Raw genomic sequence first — 21,303 nt, 5'->3', positions numbered from 1 at the left:
TTTTCTATTCATTGTTTTAGCTAAAAATTTCTCCTATATAAACACGTATACGTAGGTAGGTATGTATTATACATGTATATATGTATATATATATGTATATATATATGTATATATATATGTACATATATATGTATATATTTATATATATATATATATGCACATGTATATTTGTGTACATAAATACATATAAGTATTATTTAGCACATTAATATGTTCTAAAATTTACGCGCAAAAAAAAAAATATATAAAAAAAAATTTTAAATAGAATAAAATGAAAACGTTAAAATTTGTTGCTCTTTCAAAAAAGTATAAATAACGAAAAAATAAAAACTGCATAGGATATCCTGGTAATAAACTGTAGGTAAAAATTATTTTTAACGAAAAAACACCTAGGTCGAAAAAAATACCTTTATCGAAAAAATGCACTTAACGAAATAAATTCACAATGGAACAAATGGCGTAGCGAAAAAAAATGAAAAGCGGGAAAATGTGAATGAGGTTAAATACAAAGCAGTAAAACGCATAGCAGTAAAATGCATAGCAGTAAAACGCATAGCGGTAAAACGCATAGCAGTAAAATGCAAATCCGCAAAATGCAAATCCGTAAAATGCAAATCCGTAAAATGCAAATCCGTAAAATGCAAAATAGTAAAATGCAATCCGTAAAATGCAAAGAGGAAAAACTAAAAGCGGTAAAATGCTAGAAGGAAAAACATAAAGATGTAAAAAGAAGGCCCAAAACTGCACAAAGGGCAAAATGGAAAGCAATAAAATGCACAAAAAGAAAAATGCAAAGCGGAAAAACGTGCAAACAGAAAAATGCAAAGCTTCTAAATGCACAAGCATAATATTGCACAAAGGAAAAATATTTCGCAATAAAAAAAATGCATGTACGTGTATATAATAAATATATAAAAATACAATTTTATACACTCATATGCATAAGATATATATAATGAAAAAATACTACAAAGCTAGAAAAAAAAAAAAAAAATTCATGTCCATCCTTTTTTGCCAATTTTTATTTCACATCTAACCTTTTTGCTTTTGCATTTTAAAAATGGTTTTTTAATTGATACAACTTATCCAAAAAAAATTGTCTTTTTTAAAAATTTCAAAAACGATTGATCATGTTTTTCAAGGGTATCAAAAAAGCAAAAATTGCCCATGTTGTTAAACCGTAAATATATATATATATATGTATATGTGTGTGTAGGTGTACACATACATGTATGTTTATTCATAAGTGTTGTTATACTACAGTGTTATGATTGCATTCATTAAATAATGAAAGAATGAACATAGGCATATATATCCTTTTGTTTGTTGTATTATTAAAACGTAATTTGTACATTCCATTTTAGAATATTTTATTTTGTATTGCAGTTAAACGAAATTATCAATATTACAACTGCTCCGTACAGGCTTATTCATATGCATATATGGCTAATGTAAATGTACATGTGTGTGCGCGTGTAGGTGGGCTCACATGTGAACGCATCCATATATATATATATACATATATATATAAATATAAATATAAACGTAGAGTGTTCATATTTGGGAGAAAAATGTTAAAAAAAATCAAATAAACAAAAATGTTCATTTTTATTTTATTTTTGCACGTCACACAGGTAATTAAAACTATAAAAAAAAAAAAAAATTGCAAATTTTTGATATAGAAATTTATTCTATAATGACAAAAAAAAAAATTGGAAATATCGTTTGAATAGCAATCTATTCACAGTTATAAAATACGGAGAATTTAGAAAAGTCCATTTTTACTATTATTGTTTATGTGTTTATGAATTTATTATTATTTTTTTTTTTTCAGAGTTTTCATATATACCTTCAAGAGTACAACTGAATACATATTTAAAAAGTGTTTGAAAAAAAAAAAAAAAAAATATTAACTATTAGTGATGTACAATGCTGTAAATATAGTTTATTACTCCATTTGACCCGCTAGCATATACAAGTACACTGCGCATATAAATATATGTGCATATGTATATATATATATATATGCAATATACATATGCATAATGTGCTTGTATATGCACACGCATGTTCAGAGGTAGCAACGTTTATGAACAGAAGAGCGTGGGAATAAAAGCAACGAGGTAGTATATGTAGTAAAATTATTTCGTATAATTCACTTAATTAGCAATGTGTCTAGTAGACTAACCGCATTGTCATAAAATTTATCGTAAAATTCATTGTTTGTTGTTACATCACCTCTTAGATAACTGTGCCGTTTAGTAAAACTATAAATACCATACATAACATTTTTGAACTGTTCTTTAAAATTATCATTTTCTAATGCATTCTTAAACAGTTCATGTAGTGCATTTTTTTTCTCAGTCCCTACCTTACCTTTAGAAAAAACAGTGTCAATAAGATTCTTCATCATTTCATACTCCTTTTCATTCATAATATATTCATTAAATTCTTTTTTAAATTGCTCATATTTAGTATTAATATTATTACTACTATTATGGTTACGCTCACTCATTCTATGACTATAACGTACCCGTTGTGTCATTTCTGTTCCAGCAAGGATTTCATCATACAGTCTATCTAAATGTTTGATTGTGTTTATTGTACTGTTATGTGTAGATGTGCTACCATTTGAAATTTCTATTCCACCATTTGGTGAGGGTGCGGAATTTACAGTAGCTGCAGTAGGATCTGCGTGTCTTACTTGGGGTTCTCTTGACACTGTACTACGCGGTCCATTACCTTCGATTTGATTATTTCTTAAAGCAGCACTGTCTAATGTTTCAGAAGTACTGTCTTGTGGTTGAATTGGTGGTGACTGGTCGGGTACAGTTAAACTGCTTTCTTCTGGTTTTCCTTCTGTATCTCCTTTTTCACCAGGGTTATCCTTATCAGTGTTATCGTTACCAGGGTTATCATTACCAGGGTTATCCTTATCAGTGTTATCGTTACCAGGGTTATCATTACCAGGGTTATCATTACCAGCGTTATCGTTCCCAGGGTTATCTTGCCGTACTTGCTTATCTGCAGGGCCTGCAGAAGCAGGAACTTCATCAACTCCTTTCGATAATTTTACACTAGGGCTTGTTACTGTTCCATCTGTACTATTAACATCTGAAGCTATCACTTCAGTACTAACTCCTTTTGCATTTTTTCCCAGAAATACATTACTGTTATGTTTTAATACACTGTCAACATTTTCCAAAAATTTTTCTTTTTTTTCTGGCTCCTCGTTAGTTTCTTCTTTTGCCTCACTTTCACCTTTGTATATCTTCATAGTTTCTTTTCCTTTTTGTTCTTTCTCATCGCTATTATTAAAGGAATTGAACTCATCTGTAGTAATGTTTTTTGTTAATGTTTCTAATACATCTACATCTTGATTTTTCTGATTGCCATGTTGACTTTCATTCTGGTTTTCATTCAGTGTTTCGTTCAATGGTATAGGGGGATTTTGATTCCTAGATGATACATAATTTAGTGAGGCTAGAAAGAAGGGGAAAAAATAAAAAAAATAAATTACTTTTCCTTTCATTGTTTTATGTTAGGTCTGTAATACACATATATATATATATATATATATATATATATATATGTACATTTATATTCATGCATATAACGCAATATTAGTGAGAAAAAGAAATGCTACGAATATTTTTTTTTTTTTTTTGTTAATACAAAAAGGGGAATAAACAAATGAACAGGTGAAGACAAATGAATGTACAGTAACCATGCACAGTTAAAAGTTTTTAATGGGAAATTGTGTGAAATTTTGAAGTTCCATTCTTTCATTAATTTTTCTATTTTTTTTTGTTTTTCTTCTTTTTTTTCTTGTGTTTTCTTCTTTTTTTTCTTGTGTTTTCTTCTTTTTTTTCTTGTGTTTTCTTCTTTTTTTTCTTGTGTTTTCTTCTTTTTTTTCTTGTGTTTTCTTATTTTTTTTTTTGTGTTTTCTTCTTTTTTTCTTTTTTCCCTGCACTGTTCATGTAAACGCTCTTAAAATAAGGGAAGTAATTTCATAAATACCAAAGCTGTCATACTAATAAGCAAATTTGTAATAATGATAATGAAGCTATTTATTATACTAATGTGTACACATATTTCTTAAAAACATTTAACCTAAAGGAAAACTATTAAAGAAGGAATTGAATAGAGCACTGCGTAAATGAATACTGAACTGAGCGTAATGCACCTAAAAAATGTAAGACAACTTCGCAAAAAAAAGTAGGTGCATATGGAAGTAGAAAAGAAGAAAAAATATATTTGTCTTGTTAAGTTTTACTTTATTTTTTAAAGACAGAAATAAAAACTGTAAAATGGTGCGCACAATAAACAACATATTCCTAATTTTAAATTCGAATTTAAAAAAAAAACAAGATATATTATTTTATTATGTCTTATTTTATTACATCTTGTTTTATTATATCTTATTATATCTAGTTTTAATTTATCTTATTATATCTTGTTTTATTATATCTTATTATATCTAATTTTATTTTGTCTTATTATATCGTGGTTTATTGTATCTTGGTTTATTATATCTTGGTTTATTATATCTTGGTTTATTATATCTTAATTTTTTTTTATTTTTTCAGCTCAAATTGTTTACACACATTTAAATAAAACTAAAGCGGACTAACGTATGTTAATCGTAAAAAGGGAAATATGTTTTTTAATAGTGTGACTAGGAATTTATATGTAACTATGTACGTATTTATATATATATACATATATATTTATTTTTTTTTTTTTTTTTCTCCCGTCGACCATTCATTTTTTTGAATTTTTTTTTAATTTAAAAACTTAAAATTTTTAAAAACACTGCAGTAAAATTACGATCAATTTAATTGTGTGTGCATAATTTTTTTTTTTTCTTTTCTTGTTCAACTTAAATATTTAAATGTACAACACTGTATCATATGGACATCTTTTGGTTTTTTGGGTACTAGGGTAAGACGCCCTGGAACGCGTGCCTGTATATGTTATATATAAGCATGAATATACAAATTAAAAGCAACAAGGCAGTGTACTAAGCAGGAAAAGAGAAAATTTTATTTAAGCTATTACATCATTTAAAGGCAAAAAGAAAAAAAGGTAAAAATACGAGGCGTCCACTTATGGATTGAAGCGAAAATTATTGTGTTGAATATGTGCTTGTTATTATATTTTCCAATTTATATTTTTTCTTTTTTTTGCGTATTTTCGTACATAAAGCAGAACTGTGTTATTTGATTCAACAAAGATACACCTGTTTATATTAGCAGTACTAATATAGAAGTTTTTCAAAATTTTATTTTATGTATGTATCATATATGCTTAAATGTGAGGGAAAACGCACAAATAAAAAATGCTGTGTCTTACGAAAATAAATAAAATAACACTAATAAAACACAGCAAATAACGTAAAACATAACAAATAAAATAGAACTAATAAAATAAAACTAATAAAATAAAGCAAAATATATAGATATTAAACATACTAATGCTTAGAGTAATTTTTTACATTACAACATTTTAATTATCCATAATCGTGTCCAATATATTTATTGCATTTTCATGGGCTTTATTATATAACTCTTCACTGCTATTTTCATTTAAGTAACTGTGTTGTTTAACATAGATATAAATACCATGAATTACATTGGTAAATTCTTTATAATATAAATCATCTGTTAATGCTTTTTTAAAAACTTCATTTATTGCATTTGCTTGTGTACCTTCTGTTTTACCTCTTTCAGAAAATGGTTCAATCAACTTCTTAACCATTTTATACTCTTTTTTAGTCATGATATATATATCAAATTTCTTTGTAAACTCATTGTATTTATCATTATTTGCCTTATTTTCTCTTTTTATCACATCACAATTCTTTAGTATGTCTTCAAAAAGACAATGTAAACACATAACCTCATCAGGGGATTCGGTATTAACCCGGAGTCCTGCGGCTGTTTTTCCCCATCTTGGGGAGCTGGAGAATCTGGATTTACTCTTTGTGCAACTGCTACGGGCACTTCTGATTCTTCTACAGCTCCTGGTTCTTTTTCCTCCCCTTTATTTTCTTCACTTGCTCCTGGTTTTTCTGATACTGGTACTGTTTCTTGGCCTCCTTTAGCTTCTGGTGCTTGTTCATCTGCTCTTCTAACTTCTTGTCCTTTTCCTCCTGCACCTTCTTCCTCAGGAGTTTTATCAGTGGTATCTTGAGCAAGTAGTTCAACTTGTGAATTTGCTCCTTGTCCGATGAATAAATCCGCATTATGTTCTCTTTCATTTTCCCCATTTATCAAAATTTTATTGGTATTACTTGTTTCATCTCTTTCACAATTTTGTTCTAAATGATCTAATTTATTAGCATATTTTTCTTCTCTTTTTTCATATTTATTTTTCTAAACACCCCGAACACCCTGTTGTAATATAGGATCATGATGATATAATTCTAATATTTGATTTTTTTTATTTAATAATTCTAAATCTTCTTTAATATTTTTAGATAAATTATCTGTTACATTATTCTTTAAATTTTCTATTTTTTCTTTCAATTTTTCTATTGGTTCATTTTTTGTGTAACAATTTACTTTTGAGTTAACATATTGATCTTCACATAATACAAAAAAAAATAGCAAAATGGAAAAACTAGGTGGAACAAATGTATATTTTGTTCTCATTGTTATGGATGAAATTTGAGTAACACGTGAGGGGTTATACTAGTAAAAAAGGAAAGGGAAGTACAGAAAAGGAAGAAAAGTAAAGGAATAAATATATTATAATATTTTCCTTTTTTTTTCTAAAACGTGTGTGAAATAAGGAGAAAGGGAAAAAAAAAAAAAAAAAATCTAAATATTACGTAAATAGAAAAATGCTACAGAAATAAAATACTATATACAAATAAGAAGATTGGCGTAATAGAACTAAATTATTATTATTATTTTTTATTTTTTTTTTTTTTACTATTATTATCCTTTATCCTTTTTTTTTTTTTTTTTTTTGATCCATTGTTGCGCTTAAAGTGCTGAAATATTCTGTGTAATTTTTTTAAATTAAAAAATATTTTTAGCAGTATTCAATAAATAATAAATCGTGCAAAATATTTTTTGTCGAGATGTCAAAGTGTCAAATTATTTACTAGTGAAATATTCTTATTGTGTAAAATAATTCGCACAGTGGTGTTTTATCTATTTTCCCTGTTTCCTCGGTTTTTGTTTTTTTAAAATTTTTTTTCTTTTTATATCGAACATAATTTATGATGAACTATTATAAATTATTAGAAATTATTTTTTTTTTACGCAATAGATGTTAATTACTACTATTTCAATTTTCAATACAAACACATTTTTAATCGTCTAAGGGGTAAAAAAAAAAAAAAAAAAGAAGTACAACACAGTATAACACAGTACAACAATATGTAGTAAAATAAAATACTATCACTAATACACATCACATAAGATTAAATACAGTATAATATAAGAATGTTCAATATATATTATCAAGATTTTTTCTTAACGATGTAACGCTTCTGTCTTCTGTACATAACTACAAGCTTCCTTTTTTCCTTTTTACCTTTTTTCCTTTTTTCTTTTTTTTCTTTTTTTTTTTCTTTTTTAAAAAATATTTTAAATGTTTCCATGTTTCCCCATGTATTTTAATTTATAAACTATCCTACTTTAGAAAAATATAAAAGGGAAAAATTGTGAAGGGAAAATCGGAGTATATATATGTAAATATAATTCTTGCTATAATTAACAAGTTGAAAAAAAAGAAAAAAAAAAATGGACAAAGTTGAACGAAATAGTTATTACCTTACAGCCATATTGTGCATATAAACATTCATGTATAAGAATAGCAGAATAACGATATATGTATGGGTGATAGATGAAAAAGAGGCAATTTCATATTTTTCTCCCTTGCCGTTTTTTCATTTTTTTCTTCTTTTTATCAATTATTTCTCTTTAAGGAATAAAAAAACTTGGAAACTATTTGAACGAAAAATACGGGGACTAATAAAACAATAAATAATTACTGCATTCTGTACAAATTAAATTTGAAAAATATTTATGCTTCTTTTCTTATTTTTCCTAACATATGTTAGAAACACCGGAATATTGTATCTCCTCAAAAAAAAAAAAAAAAAAAGAAAAATAGTGCACTTTTTAAAAAAAAAAAAGAAAAAGTATGTATATATAATTAAAGACGCGCCTTAAGAAAGCTAACAGTGCTTTATATTTGAATTAAATACTGCTATATATTTTTAATCATCGTATTTAGTATTTAGGGTAATATTATGCATTTATATAGAAAATTCTTTTATATATCTATAGAAAAGCATACTTTTTGAAATTTTTTTTTTTTTTTATTTTCATACATTTTATGTTAAGCCTTCATACGTGTGTACTTCAGTATGTCTTAATACAGGCATTCCGAAAAATGTTAAATTAAAGTTATAGAATTTTTATTATATCAAATTATATATCTTTTATACTCATTTTTTTTTTTTTTTTTTTTTATTTATTTAGAATTTATTTATTATTATTTTTTTTTCTCTTTTTTTTTTTTTTTATAATTCCTCTCTTTTTCTCCCTTTGTTGTAACAGGGTAAGAAGAGGAATATAAAAAAGTATTTAGGAGTGAGAATGTAAATAATTAGGAAAAAGGCACTTCATTTTAGCGGAAAAGTGCATTATATATATATGCACATATACACATGCATAGGTACATATGTGCATACATTCATTCATACATAATTACTTCTTTAGTAAACTCTGTATTCATAGAATGAGTGTTCTATAACCATTAAACCTTTTACCATCACAAACGTACACATACCCATGCACATACACATAATTTGGAAAATATAAAGCAGTAATCAAACTGGCACATTTTTCATAAAATTTATACTTTCAAGAGTGAAAATTTTAATACTACTAAATACATTGCATCTAAATAGAGATGCCTATCACTTGAAGGTATAAATATGTAAACACTTATATGTGCCAAAAAAGTATAAATAGATTTAGGCACATATGCATGTATTCATTCATGTATATATGTATGTATGTACATACGTATAGGCACGGAAGAAGAAAACATATTAAATAAAAAACCTACATTTTGCACATTACAATTTTTAAAAAAATATATATAACAGTTCCTTTTATGCCTTCACGCCATTAACAAAAATGGACAAATAGTAAAGCATCCAAGAGGTGCACTAGTCCCTACGTTGCTGTTAATAAAATTATACATGTTAGTCTTTTTTTTTTTTTTTTATTATTATCGTATAGAACATTTTTATAAATCTCTGCAAATAGGCTATACTTAAAATCTCTTGCAAAAAGTAGTGCATCCTTTTCACGTAAAAAAAAAGAAAAAGAAAAAGATAAATTGTAATATCTAAAATGTAGTACTACAAATCAGTTTAATATGTGCATGTAATGCAGGAGTAAAACAATTCAGAACGACTACTACAACATGATCAGTAGAAACAAGGCAAAAGAAAAAAAAATGTATAGATAAAATAGTGGAATATAAAATGCATCCTCTTCTTCTACGACATATGTTTATGTAAATATATATAAGTATGTATGCATATATTTGTAAGTATGTATGAATATATATGTAAGTATGTATGCATATATATGTAAGTATGTATGAATATATATGTAAGTATGTATGCATATATATGTAAGTATGTATGCATATATATGTAAGTATGTATGCATATATATGTAAGCACATATGCACATATATGCACGCTTCCGTGCTGAATAACCCCACACATCCTCTCCTCCCCCACAGACGCATTTCATGATGGACGACGTGTTTGCTATTTTTAAAAAAAAGCATAAGACAAAGAAAAGAGTGTCTACTACAAACGGAACAGAAGAAAAAAAAGAAAAAAAAAGTTTTTTTCACTTGAATAGAAAAAACCCAAGAAGAGCGCATAATGAAGATGATTCTTTTAATTATTATAGAACTCCTGGAGAAACAACAAACGAAAAAAAAAAAAATAATGATATTGAAAATGTAATTACTGTTGAATTTCCCGCATTGCCATATAAAAATACAGAGTCATGTATATCATTTTATTATATTCAATATTTAAGAAATCAATTATTATATGGAAATAAAAATATAAAAATTGATGAAAATACAAAAATGATAGCTGAATCATTACTTGATAAAATGGATAGTATTATATATGAATTGGAAAATAAAGAACATGATGAAAATAGCTATAAAAATGAAATAAAAATTATAACATTTAAATCAATATATGATAGGTATTATAAAATATTCACTACATTTATATCATACTCTGATATTGTACCTCTACCAAATAATTTATATGACTACGTGTTAAATAATGGTGTATATATAAGGTCAAAAAAAAATAATGATTTTAATAGTAGAGAAAATATACATAATATATATTCCTACTTAGATAATGTACAAGTAGGAGAAAATGATTTATCAATTAACGATGAAAAAATATATGTTGATAATATTGATATAAGTAAACCTACTATAATAAATAAATCCATATTAAATCTTGACATAGATATTGAATACTTACCATTAAAAATTAACTCCTCTTATTATTATGCCAATATACAATATGCGAAGTTGTTTTTAAATGATGCTATAAATATGTCTTTATATGATAAAGCATTGGGCGAACTGGTAGTCGTTAAGGCTTTAGTGGACATACCCTCCCTGTCCACGGAATTTGTCGAGGTTAAAACAGAATCGACAAGAAAAACAAAAGCACGCGGTGCATGTGAAAAACGCATAGTGCGCACATGCCATATATACACATGCACAGATCTGTGCACGTGGGCACCCTCATTATACCCTTACCATGGCCGCCACTTCATTTTTTTTTTTTTTCTTTTTTTGAAAAGGGCTTTGAAATAAAGGAAATGAAAGCCGGAGAAAGGCAATGGATGCCGATATACCTAGCAATAACTCTTTCATCCTATACATATGTAGATGTAGAATTTCCTTTTTGGTTTTACATAAAGAATTTTATAAACATAAAAGAGGAAGAATATAAAAATGGAGATGAATTATTTGAATTACCTTCTCCCTATTTTTTTGAGATATGTTTTATGTTTTTAGATCAAAAAATATTTTCAAAAGCTACTCCTATTGAAACGGTTGGACAGAAAAGTTTTTTTAAATATATGTCGAAGGTAGCAGGTGAGATCTTTCATCCTTTTTCGATATAATATTGAACTACTACAATAGGAACAATGTGTCGTTAGTGTTATTACTATTACTACTATTACAGAATAATTCTGCATTGTAGTAGTATTTTATTTTTTATTTTCTATGTAACATACCAATGAATATCACTTTAACTAGATCTACTTTGTCCTTTTGATATATATTCTGTTTGCTTAGGTTATGTTGAAGATATTAAGCATTGTAGAGCTGAGAAAATAATAAAATACCTTGAGGAGCAAGATGTGCACTCTACCCATATTTACATTCAAAATTTGCAGTACTCTGAAACTTATTTAATTAATCTATCTCTGTACAGTTTTTGGAAGTACGATAAAAATTTAAACGAACGAGGTGATTCCATAGATTTTACCTCATACTTACTTGAGCCATTTATAAAAGAAGCGGGGGAAGACAATGATGACGAGGAAAATATACTACATGATTTGTAGGCACCTTTTTACAAAGTATGTAGTCGGCAAATTTTGTAAGCTTCCCCTTAACGAAGAAGATGTTTTGTAAGTATTTTTAACGACAGAAATATATTACACGTTTTGTGTGCATTTTTTTTTTTTTTTTTTTTTTTTTATGTACTGCTTCAGCGTGTGCTTATATGTAGGCACAGTTCATTATTATATTACTGCTGAGTTCTCCTCTAATTATAGTTTCAAAAGAAAAAAAAATATATGAAAGGGAAAAGGGAATAAAGATACGAAAAAAAAGCAAAGGCCAAAAGTGTGCAAATATTTCTTAATTTAAAAAAATGTTGTAAGCACATATGTAAAATGGTACATGTATTATTATATATTCTGCAATTTTTTATCAAAATAATTTTTACCATTTATATTAATTTAGTAATATTGATATGTTCACACTGCGAATAAGTACTATTAGTAATAAATTTAATTTCTAGTTATTCCAAAACTAAATTGTAATCATTTCACGTTACACAATTTTGCTGATTTGGTTAGGTAATACTACTATTTTTACTCTTTTTTTTTTTTTTTTTTTTTTTTTTTCCTTGTGAATTATAACTTTCCCATTTTTTCGTTTTTTCTTATATACTTCTTTTATAATTTATTTTTCGTCCCTTTGTACATTCGTTAAATTTTTTTCCCTTTTTTTTTGTGTTATTTTTTTGATTTTTAAATATGAAATTATAATATTATTTTTTATTTGTTTTAAAATGGGACGTAAATAGCAAAATTTAATTTTCCCCTCTATCCCCTAAAAAAAGATTTCTTTTAATACCCTTGATAAAATTAACAACTTGCGCATTTGGACATTTAAACATTTAAGTAATTAAACAAATAAACAATTAAACAAATAAACAATTAAACAAATAAACAATTAAACAAATAAACAATTAAACAAATAAACAATTAAACAAATAAACAATTAAACAAATAAACAATTACGCAAATAAACAATTAAACAATTAAACAATTAAACAAATAAATATTTAAAAATCTACTCATTATATATTCCATATAAAGGATAAATGAGCAAATTAAGAGAAAATTGTTGGAGGGGTAAAAAAAAAAAAACTCCTATTTTACAAATATATATATTTAATTATCCTCATTGTTTGTACAAGTTTTTACATATACATAAAACATGCAGGTTTATACGAACTAGACGAAAAGAATAGAAACCTTTTTTTCCATTTTTTGCGCCGTAAACGTGTTATCAGTGGGATATTATATACACGTTCTTATGCGTCATCAGCAGGGTGCTATCAGTTATATCAACCTGTGTTATTTACCTTATATTTTTTTATCATGACTGTAATATTTTTATTATTACAAATCTTATATTTATAACGTATTTATAGCATATTTTAAATATATTTTTAACATACTTTTAGCCCATTTTTAATTTATTTGTATATATTTTTGCGTGTATTTTTTCTTTACTTCCTCATGCGCACTTCATTCCTACACGTACTTCATTTTTTCTCTTGCTTTACATTTACGCCATATATTTTTTTTTTTTTTTTTTCGTTCACTTTAATCTGCTACTCCGTACTTTGCACTCATTTGCCAACAATGACTGAGTAAAAGATGTAAAGGCGTAAATTGTAAGAAAGCTATTATTAAATGAAAACAAAAAAAGAGAAAAAATGAGTAAGGAAACAAAAGTAATAAATAAATGTTTTAAAGGCAAAAGGAACGTATGTTATTATCTGAAGATAGGAGAAAAGAAAAAAGAAAAGAAAAATGAAAAGATCATATTACATAATTGTATTCAAACTTTACTATCAGATCCTTTAGTTGTTTTATATACGGATGATAATTATATTTGTACAGGTATTCTTTTTTATATGTACCTACTTTACATTACATATATTATATTCTGTTCTTTTCCTTTTACGGACTCATTGTTTATGTCCTTTTTGTATTTCCCATAGCTCCTTTCCATAACATATTCCAATAATAATTTTTTTTTTTTTTTTTTTTTTTTTTTATTCTATACCATTTTATATATCGTGTAAGTTTTTCGAGTTTTACGCCATTTTGTGTACTTTATATCTTTTATATTATTGTACAATTTAATGTACTATTATATCTAATTTTATACCTTTATTTTATTTTTTTTTTTTTTATTTTATTTTTTTTATCTTTACTCTCTCTTTTTATCTTCTCTTTTTATCAACCTTTATTTTCATTTTTCGAATGTCTTTCATTTGTCTGTCCATTTCTTCTGTAGGTTCTTTGACGGGGAAAGTTTGCATATATAGAATAACGAAAAAGGAGGACAAAGAAATCAATACGGATGTTTCATATATCAATAGTAAGAATAATGTGGAATTAGAAAAAAAAAATATATCCGATTTGAGCAGAAACGGCTCAAAAGGTGCGAACATAAATTCAACGGATGACGTTCCTCTAGGCCTTAAAAACGGAACAAGCATCGGTAGCAATTATAACGACGTGAATGGTAATAGCAGCAATAACAACGATAGTAGCAAAAACGATAGTAGTAGCAAAAACGATAGTAGCAAAAACGATAGTAGCAAAAACGATAGTAGTAAAAACAATGATAGTAGGAATAACAATAATAGTCACTGTAACAGTAACAATAAGATTAGTAATAAGAATAATAACATCAATAACAGTAGCTGTAATAATAATAATTACAGTAACAGTAATGGTAATAGCGGAAGCTGTAGTAACTATAGGGAGGTTCTCGAAAAATACCATATTCTGTGCATGTTCAGAAATAATAGCATAAAAGCAATTTACATTGATAGGAATTATATATATGTTTATTACGAAAGCTGTATTGATGTGTTTTGTATAAAAACCTATCATTTTATAAAAAAAATAAATTTAGAGGTGTCTAATAATAAACAAGTAATATATTATGAAAACCTTATTTTATTTAACAACTCGAAGAGCCTATTTATTTATGATATTACAAATAATTTTACTAGTTACTTTTATAAAAATTTTTTAAAAAATATAATTATTTTTGATTTTAATATTAATTATTTATTATGTTATAAAAGTAATTTTGGCAAATGTCATATTCGAGTTTTACAAATTTCCATCAATGCACAAAAATGCGAACATGAATTAATTTTTTGTGTTGATTTTTCTTCAAAATTTATAAGTCATGGTAAATTTTTAGATGATGAAAAAATTATAGTAGCAAAGAATGGAAGGAGATTAATTATATTTGATTTTAAAAAAGCTGTAGATATGTATAGAATTAAAAAATTAAAAAAAAAAATTCTAGACATTTACAAATCAGCTGAAAACATGTTATTTATATTAGTAGAAAACCAAATATTCATATTTAATTTATCTACTTTTATTTTTTATAAATGTGTGAAGCTACCTCCAGGGTTCTTCTATTTTAAATGGTCTTATTTTATAAGACACAAAAATAACAAAATAATTTTTTCCTCGGACAGGGGCATTTACTTCATTGATTACCCCATTGAGGAACAAGTTTAAGCACGTACGTGTTTATAACATGAGCAGTTACAACGTGAATGAATATAGTGTAAATTGTTTATGTAAATGCGTATTGGCGTAGCCGAGCACCCGTGGATATCTGCAACAACGTAGAAAATTGCACATATTGGCACGTTGGTACGTTGCAGAGCTGTGTTAAATACATACAAAAAAAAGGAATATATAAGCATATATGTATATATATATAAAATAATGCATTTGCACCTGCTGTGATACAATATTCATTCAGTTTTGCTAGCGTGTTTCTATGCTGGCTATACGCAAAAGTGATTTATAAAAATTTCTTTAAGTATATTTACCATATATCTTTTATAATATAATTTTTATCTTTAGTTGTATGCAAATTTTTTATAATTAAAATTAGTATTATACTATTCCATATACCTCATTTTGTTTTATTGTATTATGCCCTATTTATATTTCTACCAATGTTTTTATTCATTTTTTGCCTTTTTTTTTCCATTTTTCGCATTTTCCCTTTTTGCATGTTTTCCCCTATTTTTTTTTGTTTTTTTAATGAATATTATGAATCTTCTTAATTAAGCAGGAAAATGTTTTTAAACAAACTATTCACTTAAAAAATTATAATTTTTGTTTGTATCGTAATACTGATGAACGTCTGAAAATACACACGAATACTGCTCACTCGAGTTTAAAAAAAGAAATATGTCCTTGATATAATTCCCCTCAAAAATAGTTCCAATTTGTTTGCCATATTTGCATCGTAGCATTATGTACAGCTCACTATAAAAAAAAAAAAAAGAAAGATATATATATATATATATATATATATATATATTATTATACTGATATGCGGTTTGCTCACAAAGGCACGACATCCTGTGAGTAACGGATAACATTAGATACGTGTACAACGAGATAAACAACTAGGCAATTTTATGAATATAAGAATGGCGTACCTCAACAGATATATTATTTTATATTTTAAAACACCTATAATGTAGTTAAATAAGGAGGGGAAAAAATGATTTTCCTTATATTTATCAGCATTTGAGCATATAAATAATTTAACGTAAAAATATATCTTTGGAAACAAAAAATAAATTTGGTGCCGGAAAAGTTGTAGGCCTTTTTTTGCGTTATCCATATTTTTACCATTTTTGTCATTTTTGTAATTTTTGCTGTATTCACAATTTTTACCATTTTCACCTTTAACCATTATTGCGTATTTTTCTAGCAACTCAAAACTTATTTCACTCAAAAATGCGAAGTCTACCTTTACATAATTAAGTTGTTCATTATCTTCATCTTTTTTTTTTTTTCGTTCATAAACTTATGCACCACGTTTTTTATCTCTTCTTCTTTTTCGGAAGTCTTGTCATCATATTCGGCCGACAAAATTTTAATTAGAGGGGCACAAACTGCGGAGCAAAATAGGTGCATAGGGATGAGAGACAAATTAGATAAACGCAAATGTGGGTAGAAAAATAAGTACACAAATATGTAGACAAATGAACATACAAATAAATGGATAACTTGGTACACAAACAAATTGCTATAATTATTTCCACATAAATAAGCAGCCAAAATATGCACACACAGTAGGGTTACACAGATTATTGCGCAGTTAAATGTGAAAAATGGTTGCTAAACACATGGGAAATATTACTCACAATGAACACATGTTACATACACACATGCTAAACACATACTACACGCGTGTTTACCAAATTTATACACTGCTTCGTATTACCTATCGAAATCGTCGTTAATGTGAAGTTATATATATTTTCATTAAATGAAGCCAGTATTTTACTCTGTATATCATTGGTGGATGACAAATTGTAAACTCTTTTAATAAAATAAAAAATGGAGTTTTCATTCTCCCCCGTTGATTTATTCTTATCTTTTCCCCTCTGTTTGAGATAAGTTCTTTCTTTTTTTGCGGCTTCATGTAGAAGATGTTCTGTTAGCTCCTTATCTAAGTACAGGTTTAAAAAATCCTTATCATTAGTAACTTTGTAAAATAAGTAAAGGAGAAAACTTAAATTTTTAATTAAGTACAAACTTGCATTAATCATATCTCCATCATGATTTTTAAGATGCTGTTTGTAAATATTAATGATCGAGTTATAAGTATTATCTAAGCACTCATTGAACAGATCCATAAAGGTGCTTTCCTCCATTATAAAATTTATAGTTTTTAAAATTAATATTGTACCTATTATGTTGATATCTACACCGGTTAGTGAAAATTTTGTATCTTTGTTATAATAACAGTTAAGGAAGGAAAAGGGTTTGTATACACTATTTTCATTTAATACATTAATATTATATTCATGCTCTTTGTAATTATGTTCAATATCTATACTCTCACTAGAATCATCGTCTGAATTACCTCTGCTTTGATTATCACTTACATTTTCCCCACAATTTTGACGAGATCGATTATTGCACGTGCTAAGACAACTCATTTCCACATTCACCTTGTTACTACTATTGTTATTGTGAATGATAGTACTATTGTTATTGATATTACTGCTACATAGAGGAGGTATGCCATTTGAAGACCCAACTGTATTGTTCGATATGTCGAGGTCTGCTTCTTCCTTTTCTTTTTCACAAACATAATTGCACCGTTCACCAGTATTATTTGTAAGTAAATACTCGTCATATAAGAACTCGTTAACCATATCTTTGAATTTCTTTTTTATCGGTTTGAAACATGTGTATGGAATAGTAGAAGAGATATTTTTTGTGTAGTACGAAATATACATTTCAATAATGTATAATAATCTGTCTTTTAAAATTTTACAGATTTTTATTAAATAATCTCGTATAGTACTATATAAATTATCGCCATATATTTCTATAATATCTACATAAATAATTTGAATAATTTTTCTTATAATTTGTATATTATTTAATTCGTAAATATTCTGACTAATATTGTCATATACAGATACACCAATAGCGTTTAATATAATACTAAGAGAGGAGTGAAGAAAACTATTGTTAAATATGCTAAGAAATAAATCTATTTCTAATTTTGAAATATATATAGATAATAGACAAACATTTTTTATGTATTTACATATATCACTATTTGAGAAATAGTCAAAATTTCTTATTATATTATTATTTAAAATTTTTAATCTCGTACTTGTGTAAAAACTTTCCAATGTGTTATAATCATCTACATATAAATTATTTTCATCAATCATTGATTTTTTATATATGTAATTTATAATATCTTTCATACAACCACATTTTATTTTGTACTTTTTGTAATATTCAAATTCGTTTATATATTTACTGAAATATATCATGTTCATATTGTTGTATATTTTGTTAATCTCGTTTTCGTCATCTGTTAGTAATAATAAAGTTTCATTTGTAACGATATTGTCGATACATGGCAAGGTGTTTGTGTTTTCTCCATCCTTTTGTCCTCGAATTAGATTCAAGTTGCATTCTTTCACTGCGCTATCTTTTGTTTTGACATTATCAGCTTGGTAGTGTTCCACTACTAGGTTATGTCCTTCCATATTATATTCATTCGTTATGGTGTGCCCTTTACCCATTTTACTTATACTTACGTTTGATTTGTTTATGTTCGATACTCCTTTAACTTCGCAAGACGCAGGTTCTCCACCCCTTCCTGAGTGGATTTCGCTAATGTACCTATTACCCTCTTCATGTTCGTATTTACAACTGTGTTCACCCTCATGTTCATTTTTATTTTTTACTTTTTTGTAGCTTTCTTGTGGTAGCTCTATCATTGCCTTCTTTTCGCAAAACGTGCTATCGCGAAGAGAATTATTACTATCAAAAACGTCACTGCTACAAGGAATATTCAAATCTGCATTGTTTAAAACATCCCTAAATAAATTTATAACGCACTTCAAAATTCTCTTAATAATGGATTGATATTTGGCCAGCTTGGACTTGGCGTTCAAATATGTGCCATTCTTTTTAAAAAATTTTATAGCTTTTTCTGAGAACTGAAGCATATAGTAAATTTCATTTTTTCCCTTCAACTTTTCTAACTTCTTGGGTCCACTCCGCTTGTCCGTTCCATTCAACTTGTAAATCTTATTCAACCTATTTGGTTTGCTCATCCCATTCGTTTTCCTTTTTTGTGTTTTTCCATTTTTCCCCCCTCCTCTTTTTTGTAAACCTCGATACAGTTCTTTCTTTAATCCATTGCCTCTATTTATGCTTTCATACTTTTCCTGCCTATACTCATCAGATTGTGGGGGAAAATTGCCCAAGAAATTTTTACTTCTTCCTGATTGATTTTTTAATAATTTACGATAAGCATACCCTTTTCTATTCATATATTTTTCGTCCATGCATTTTTTGCTCATATATTTTTCGTCCATGCATTTTTTGCTCATATATTTTTCGTCCATGCATTTTTCTTCCATATATTTTTCTTCCATATATTTTTCTTCCATATATTTTTCTTCCATGCATTTTTCGTCCAAGCATTTTTCGTCCAAGCATTTTTCGTTCATACGTTTTTCGTTCATACATTTATTCATTTCATATTTCTGATCCATACATTGACTTCTTGGTATTACGTAAGAGTCACCTTCCGTGGATACATATTTTGAATGCTTCTGATCATCCCCGTTTGAGAATATTTTATTATCGTCATCATCTATGTTGTTAAACAAATATTCATTTTCATCATCGTTACTGTATGCCTCTTCACTTGCCTTCTTCGTACCTCTTTCCTCAACCTTTTTGTTACTGTCACTATTACCGCTTACCAGTTCTTCATCACTACAACCACTTAGCGCTTCATCGTCAGTATGACCGCTTACCAATTCATCGTCCGTATGACCGCTTACCAATTCATCGTCAGTATGACCGCTTACCAATTCATCGTCCGTATAATCGCTTTCTTCCGTACATTCCTCTGTGTCCCTCCCGTCGTCGCTGCCCCCATTTGTTTTCGCGCCTCTGCCCTTATCACACGCTTCATCTGTGTTTGTTGTTCTGTTCTTCAGAAAGGAGTTATTATATATATCTAAGAAATATGCGTACTGGTTTTTCTCTATATTGCTCATAATAATTTCAAACTGTTCTATGTTGGTATAATATTGAAGGTAACGTTCAATTCTGCCTTTGTTAACTTTCATTAATTTAATTTCTGAATACCTATAATAATAATTTAGAAAAATAGAATAAAACGTTTTATAAATAAATTGTTTATTCTTTACTAATGTATGTACCTCGTTTTTTATTTCTTTATAACAGCTTAAAATGGTATCGATCTTTTTAAATATTTCTGATAAATGTAAAATTCTTTTATTCTTTATAGTTTTTATTTCATTTATACTTTTGTGCTCCTCCATTCTTCTATTCATTTTATAAATTAAATAATAATTTTCTATTTCTGTGTATGTATCACTGTCTCTTCTGTTATTGCTAGTATTACTTACGTCTATTACGTCTCCTTCGTGTATTTCACAAGGGTTACTACTATCATATATTTTGTCATTTTTACTCTCACTATGTTTAGAAGTTATATTATGTGTATAATAATTTGATGTATTATAACTTTTCTTTTTATCCTTTTCATCAGACGAAAAATTGAGAAGCGAGTCACATGAAAACTCATCATCCTCTTTATTATTAGGATTTAATTTTATATCGGGGAATACAACTGTCTCATCTTTACCTTGAGTACAATTAATAACTGCATTTCCAAGCTTATCGTTATTTGTATTATCCCATATTTCGTCTTCTCCTTCACTACTTTCGTCACTATCCGTAAAAGAGAAAGACATACTTACCTCTTCATAAGATGTACATTCTATGTCTTCTGGAACGTTACAAGGATAGGCGCTACTCTCATTATCATAAAAACCACTCGTATGATTAACTACTTTTTTTTGATTTTCTTTAAACGCTCTACTTTTACCGTTACAAATAGCATTTGCATCTTCTTGTAGTTCACATTTACTTTTTTCCTTTTCATTCTCACTTAATTTTTGATTTCTTCTGGCACATATTATTTTATTTTTTTCTCTTTCAAAGTTGATTTTGTCGCACGAAAAATTTTCTATTTTGGTTATATATTCATATAGCTTAAAGTACAAATTTTCCTTGTTCTCTCCCCCCTTCATTCTGCCTT

The 21,303-nt window shown here is 27.1% G+C and overlaps 5 protein-coding genes across 5 annotated transcripts; 2 read left to right on the top strand and 3 right to left on the bottom strand.

Annotated features, from left to right (window-relative positions):
- Window positions 1-2,155: 2,155 nt before the first annotated feature.
- MKS88_004223 (MSP7-like protein) lies at window positions 2,156-3,532 on the bottom strand (the record flags this gene model as incomplete). The annotated part of the gene is made up of 1 exon (XM_067217380.1): window positions 2,156-3,532. One exon carries the CDS (start codon window positions 3,530-3,532, stop codon window positions 2,156-2,158), a length of 1,377 nt encoding a protein of 458 aa, XP_067071814.1.
- A 2,332-nt stretch (window positions 3,533-5,864) lies between these two features.
- MKS88_004222 (MSP7-like protein) lies at window positions 5,865-6,656 on the bottom strand (the record flags this gene model as incomplete). Its single annotated transcript, XM_067217379.1, has 2 exons — window positions 5,865-6,377; window positions 6,498-6,656. The coding sequence occupies 2 exons, from the start codon at window positions 6,654-6,656 to the stop codon at window positions 5,865-5,867; spliced, it is 672 nt and encodes a 223-aa protein (XP_067071813.1).
- Window positions 6,657-9,792: 3,136 nt separating this feature from the next.
- Window positions 9,793-11,663, top strand: MKS88_004221 (DNA replication complex GINS protein; the record flags this gene model as incomplete). The annotated part of the gene is made up of 3 exons (XM_067217378.1): window positions 9,793-10,722; window positions 10,890-11,187; window positions 11,392-11,663. 3 exons carry the CDS (start codon window positions 9,793-9,795, stop codon window positions 11,661-11,663), a joined length of 1,500 nt encoding a protein of 499 aa, XP_067071812.1.
- Window positions 11,664-13,333: 1,670 nt separating this feature from the next.
- On the top strand, window positions 13,334-15,173 carry MKS88_004220 (WD repeat-containing protein; the record flags this gene model as incomplete). The annotated part of the gene is made up of 2 exons (XM_067217377.1): window positions 13,334-13,520; window positions 13,921-15,173. 2 exons carry the CDS (start codon window positions 13,334-13,336, stop codon window positions 15,171-15,173), a joined length of 1,440 nt encoding a protein of 479 aa, XP_067071811.1.
- A 587-nt stretch (window positions 15,174-15,760) lies between these two features.
- Window positions 15,761-21,295, bottom strand: MKS88_004219 (conserved oligomeric Golgi complex subunit 3; the record flags this gene model as incomplete). The annotated part of the gene is made up of 5 exons (XM_067217376.1): window positions 15,761-15,938; window positions 16,115-16,148; window positions 16,311-16,402; window positions 16,489-16,576; window positions 16,909-21,295. 5 exons carry the CDS (start codon window positions 21,293-21,295, stop codon window positions 15,761-15,763), a joined length of 4,779 nt encoding a protein of 1,592 aa, XP_067071810.1.
- Window positions 21,296-21,303: the final 8 nt, after the last annotated feature.

The sequence above is a fragment of the Plasmodium brasilianum genome, chromosome 12 (assembly GCF_023973825.1).
Source record: "Plasmodium brasilianum strain Bolivian I chromosome 12, whole genome shotgun sequence".
Taxonomy (NCBI): Eukaryota; Apicomplexa; class Aconoidasida; order Haemosporida; family Plasmodiidae; genus Plasmodium; species Plasmodium brasilianum.
Note: the sequence above shows the minus strand (reverse complement) of the source record. Positions and strands in the feature narration are given on the sequence as shown.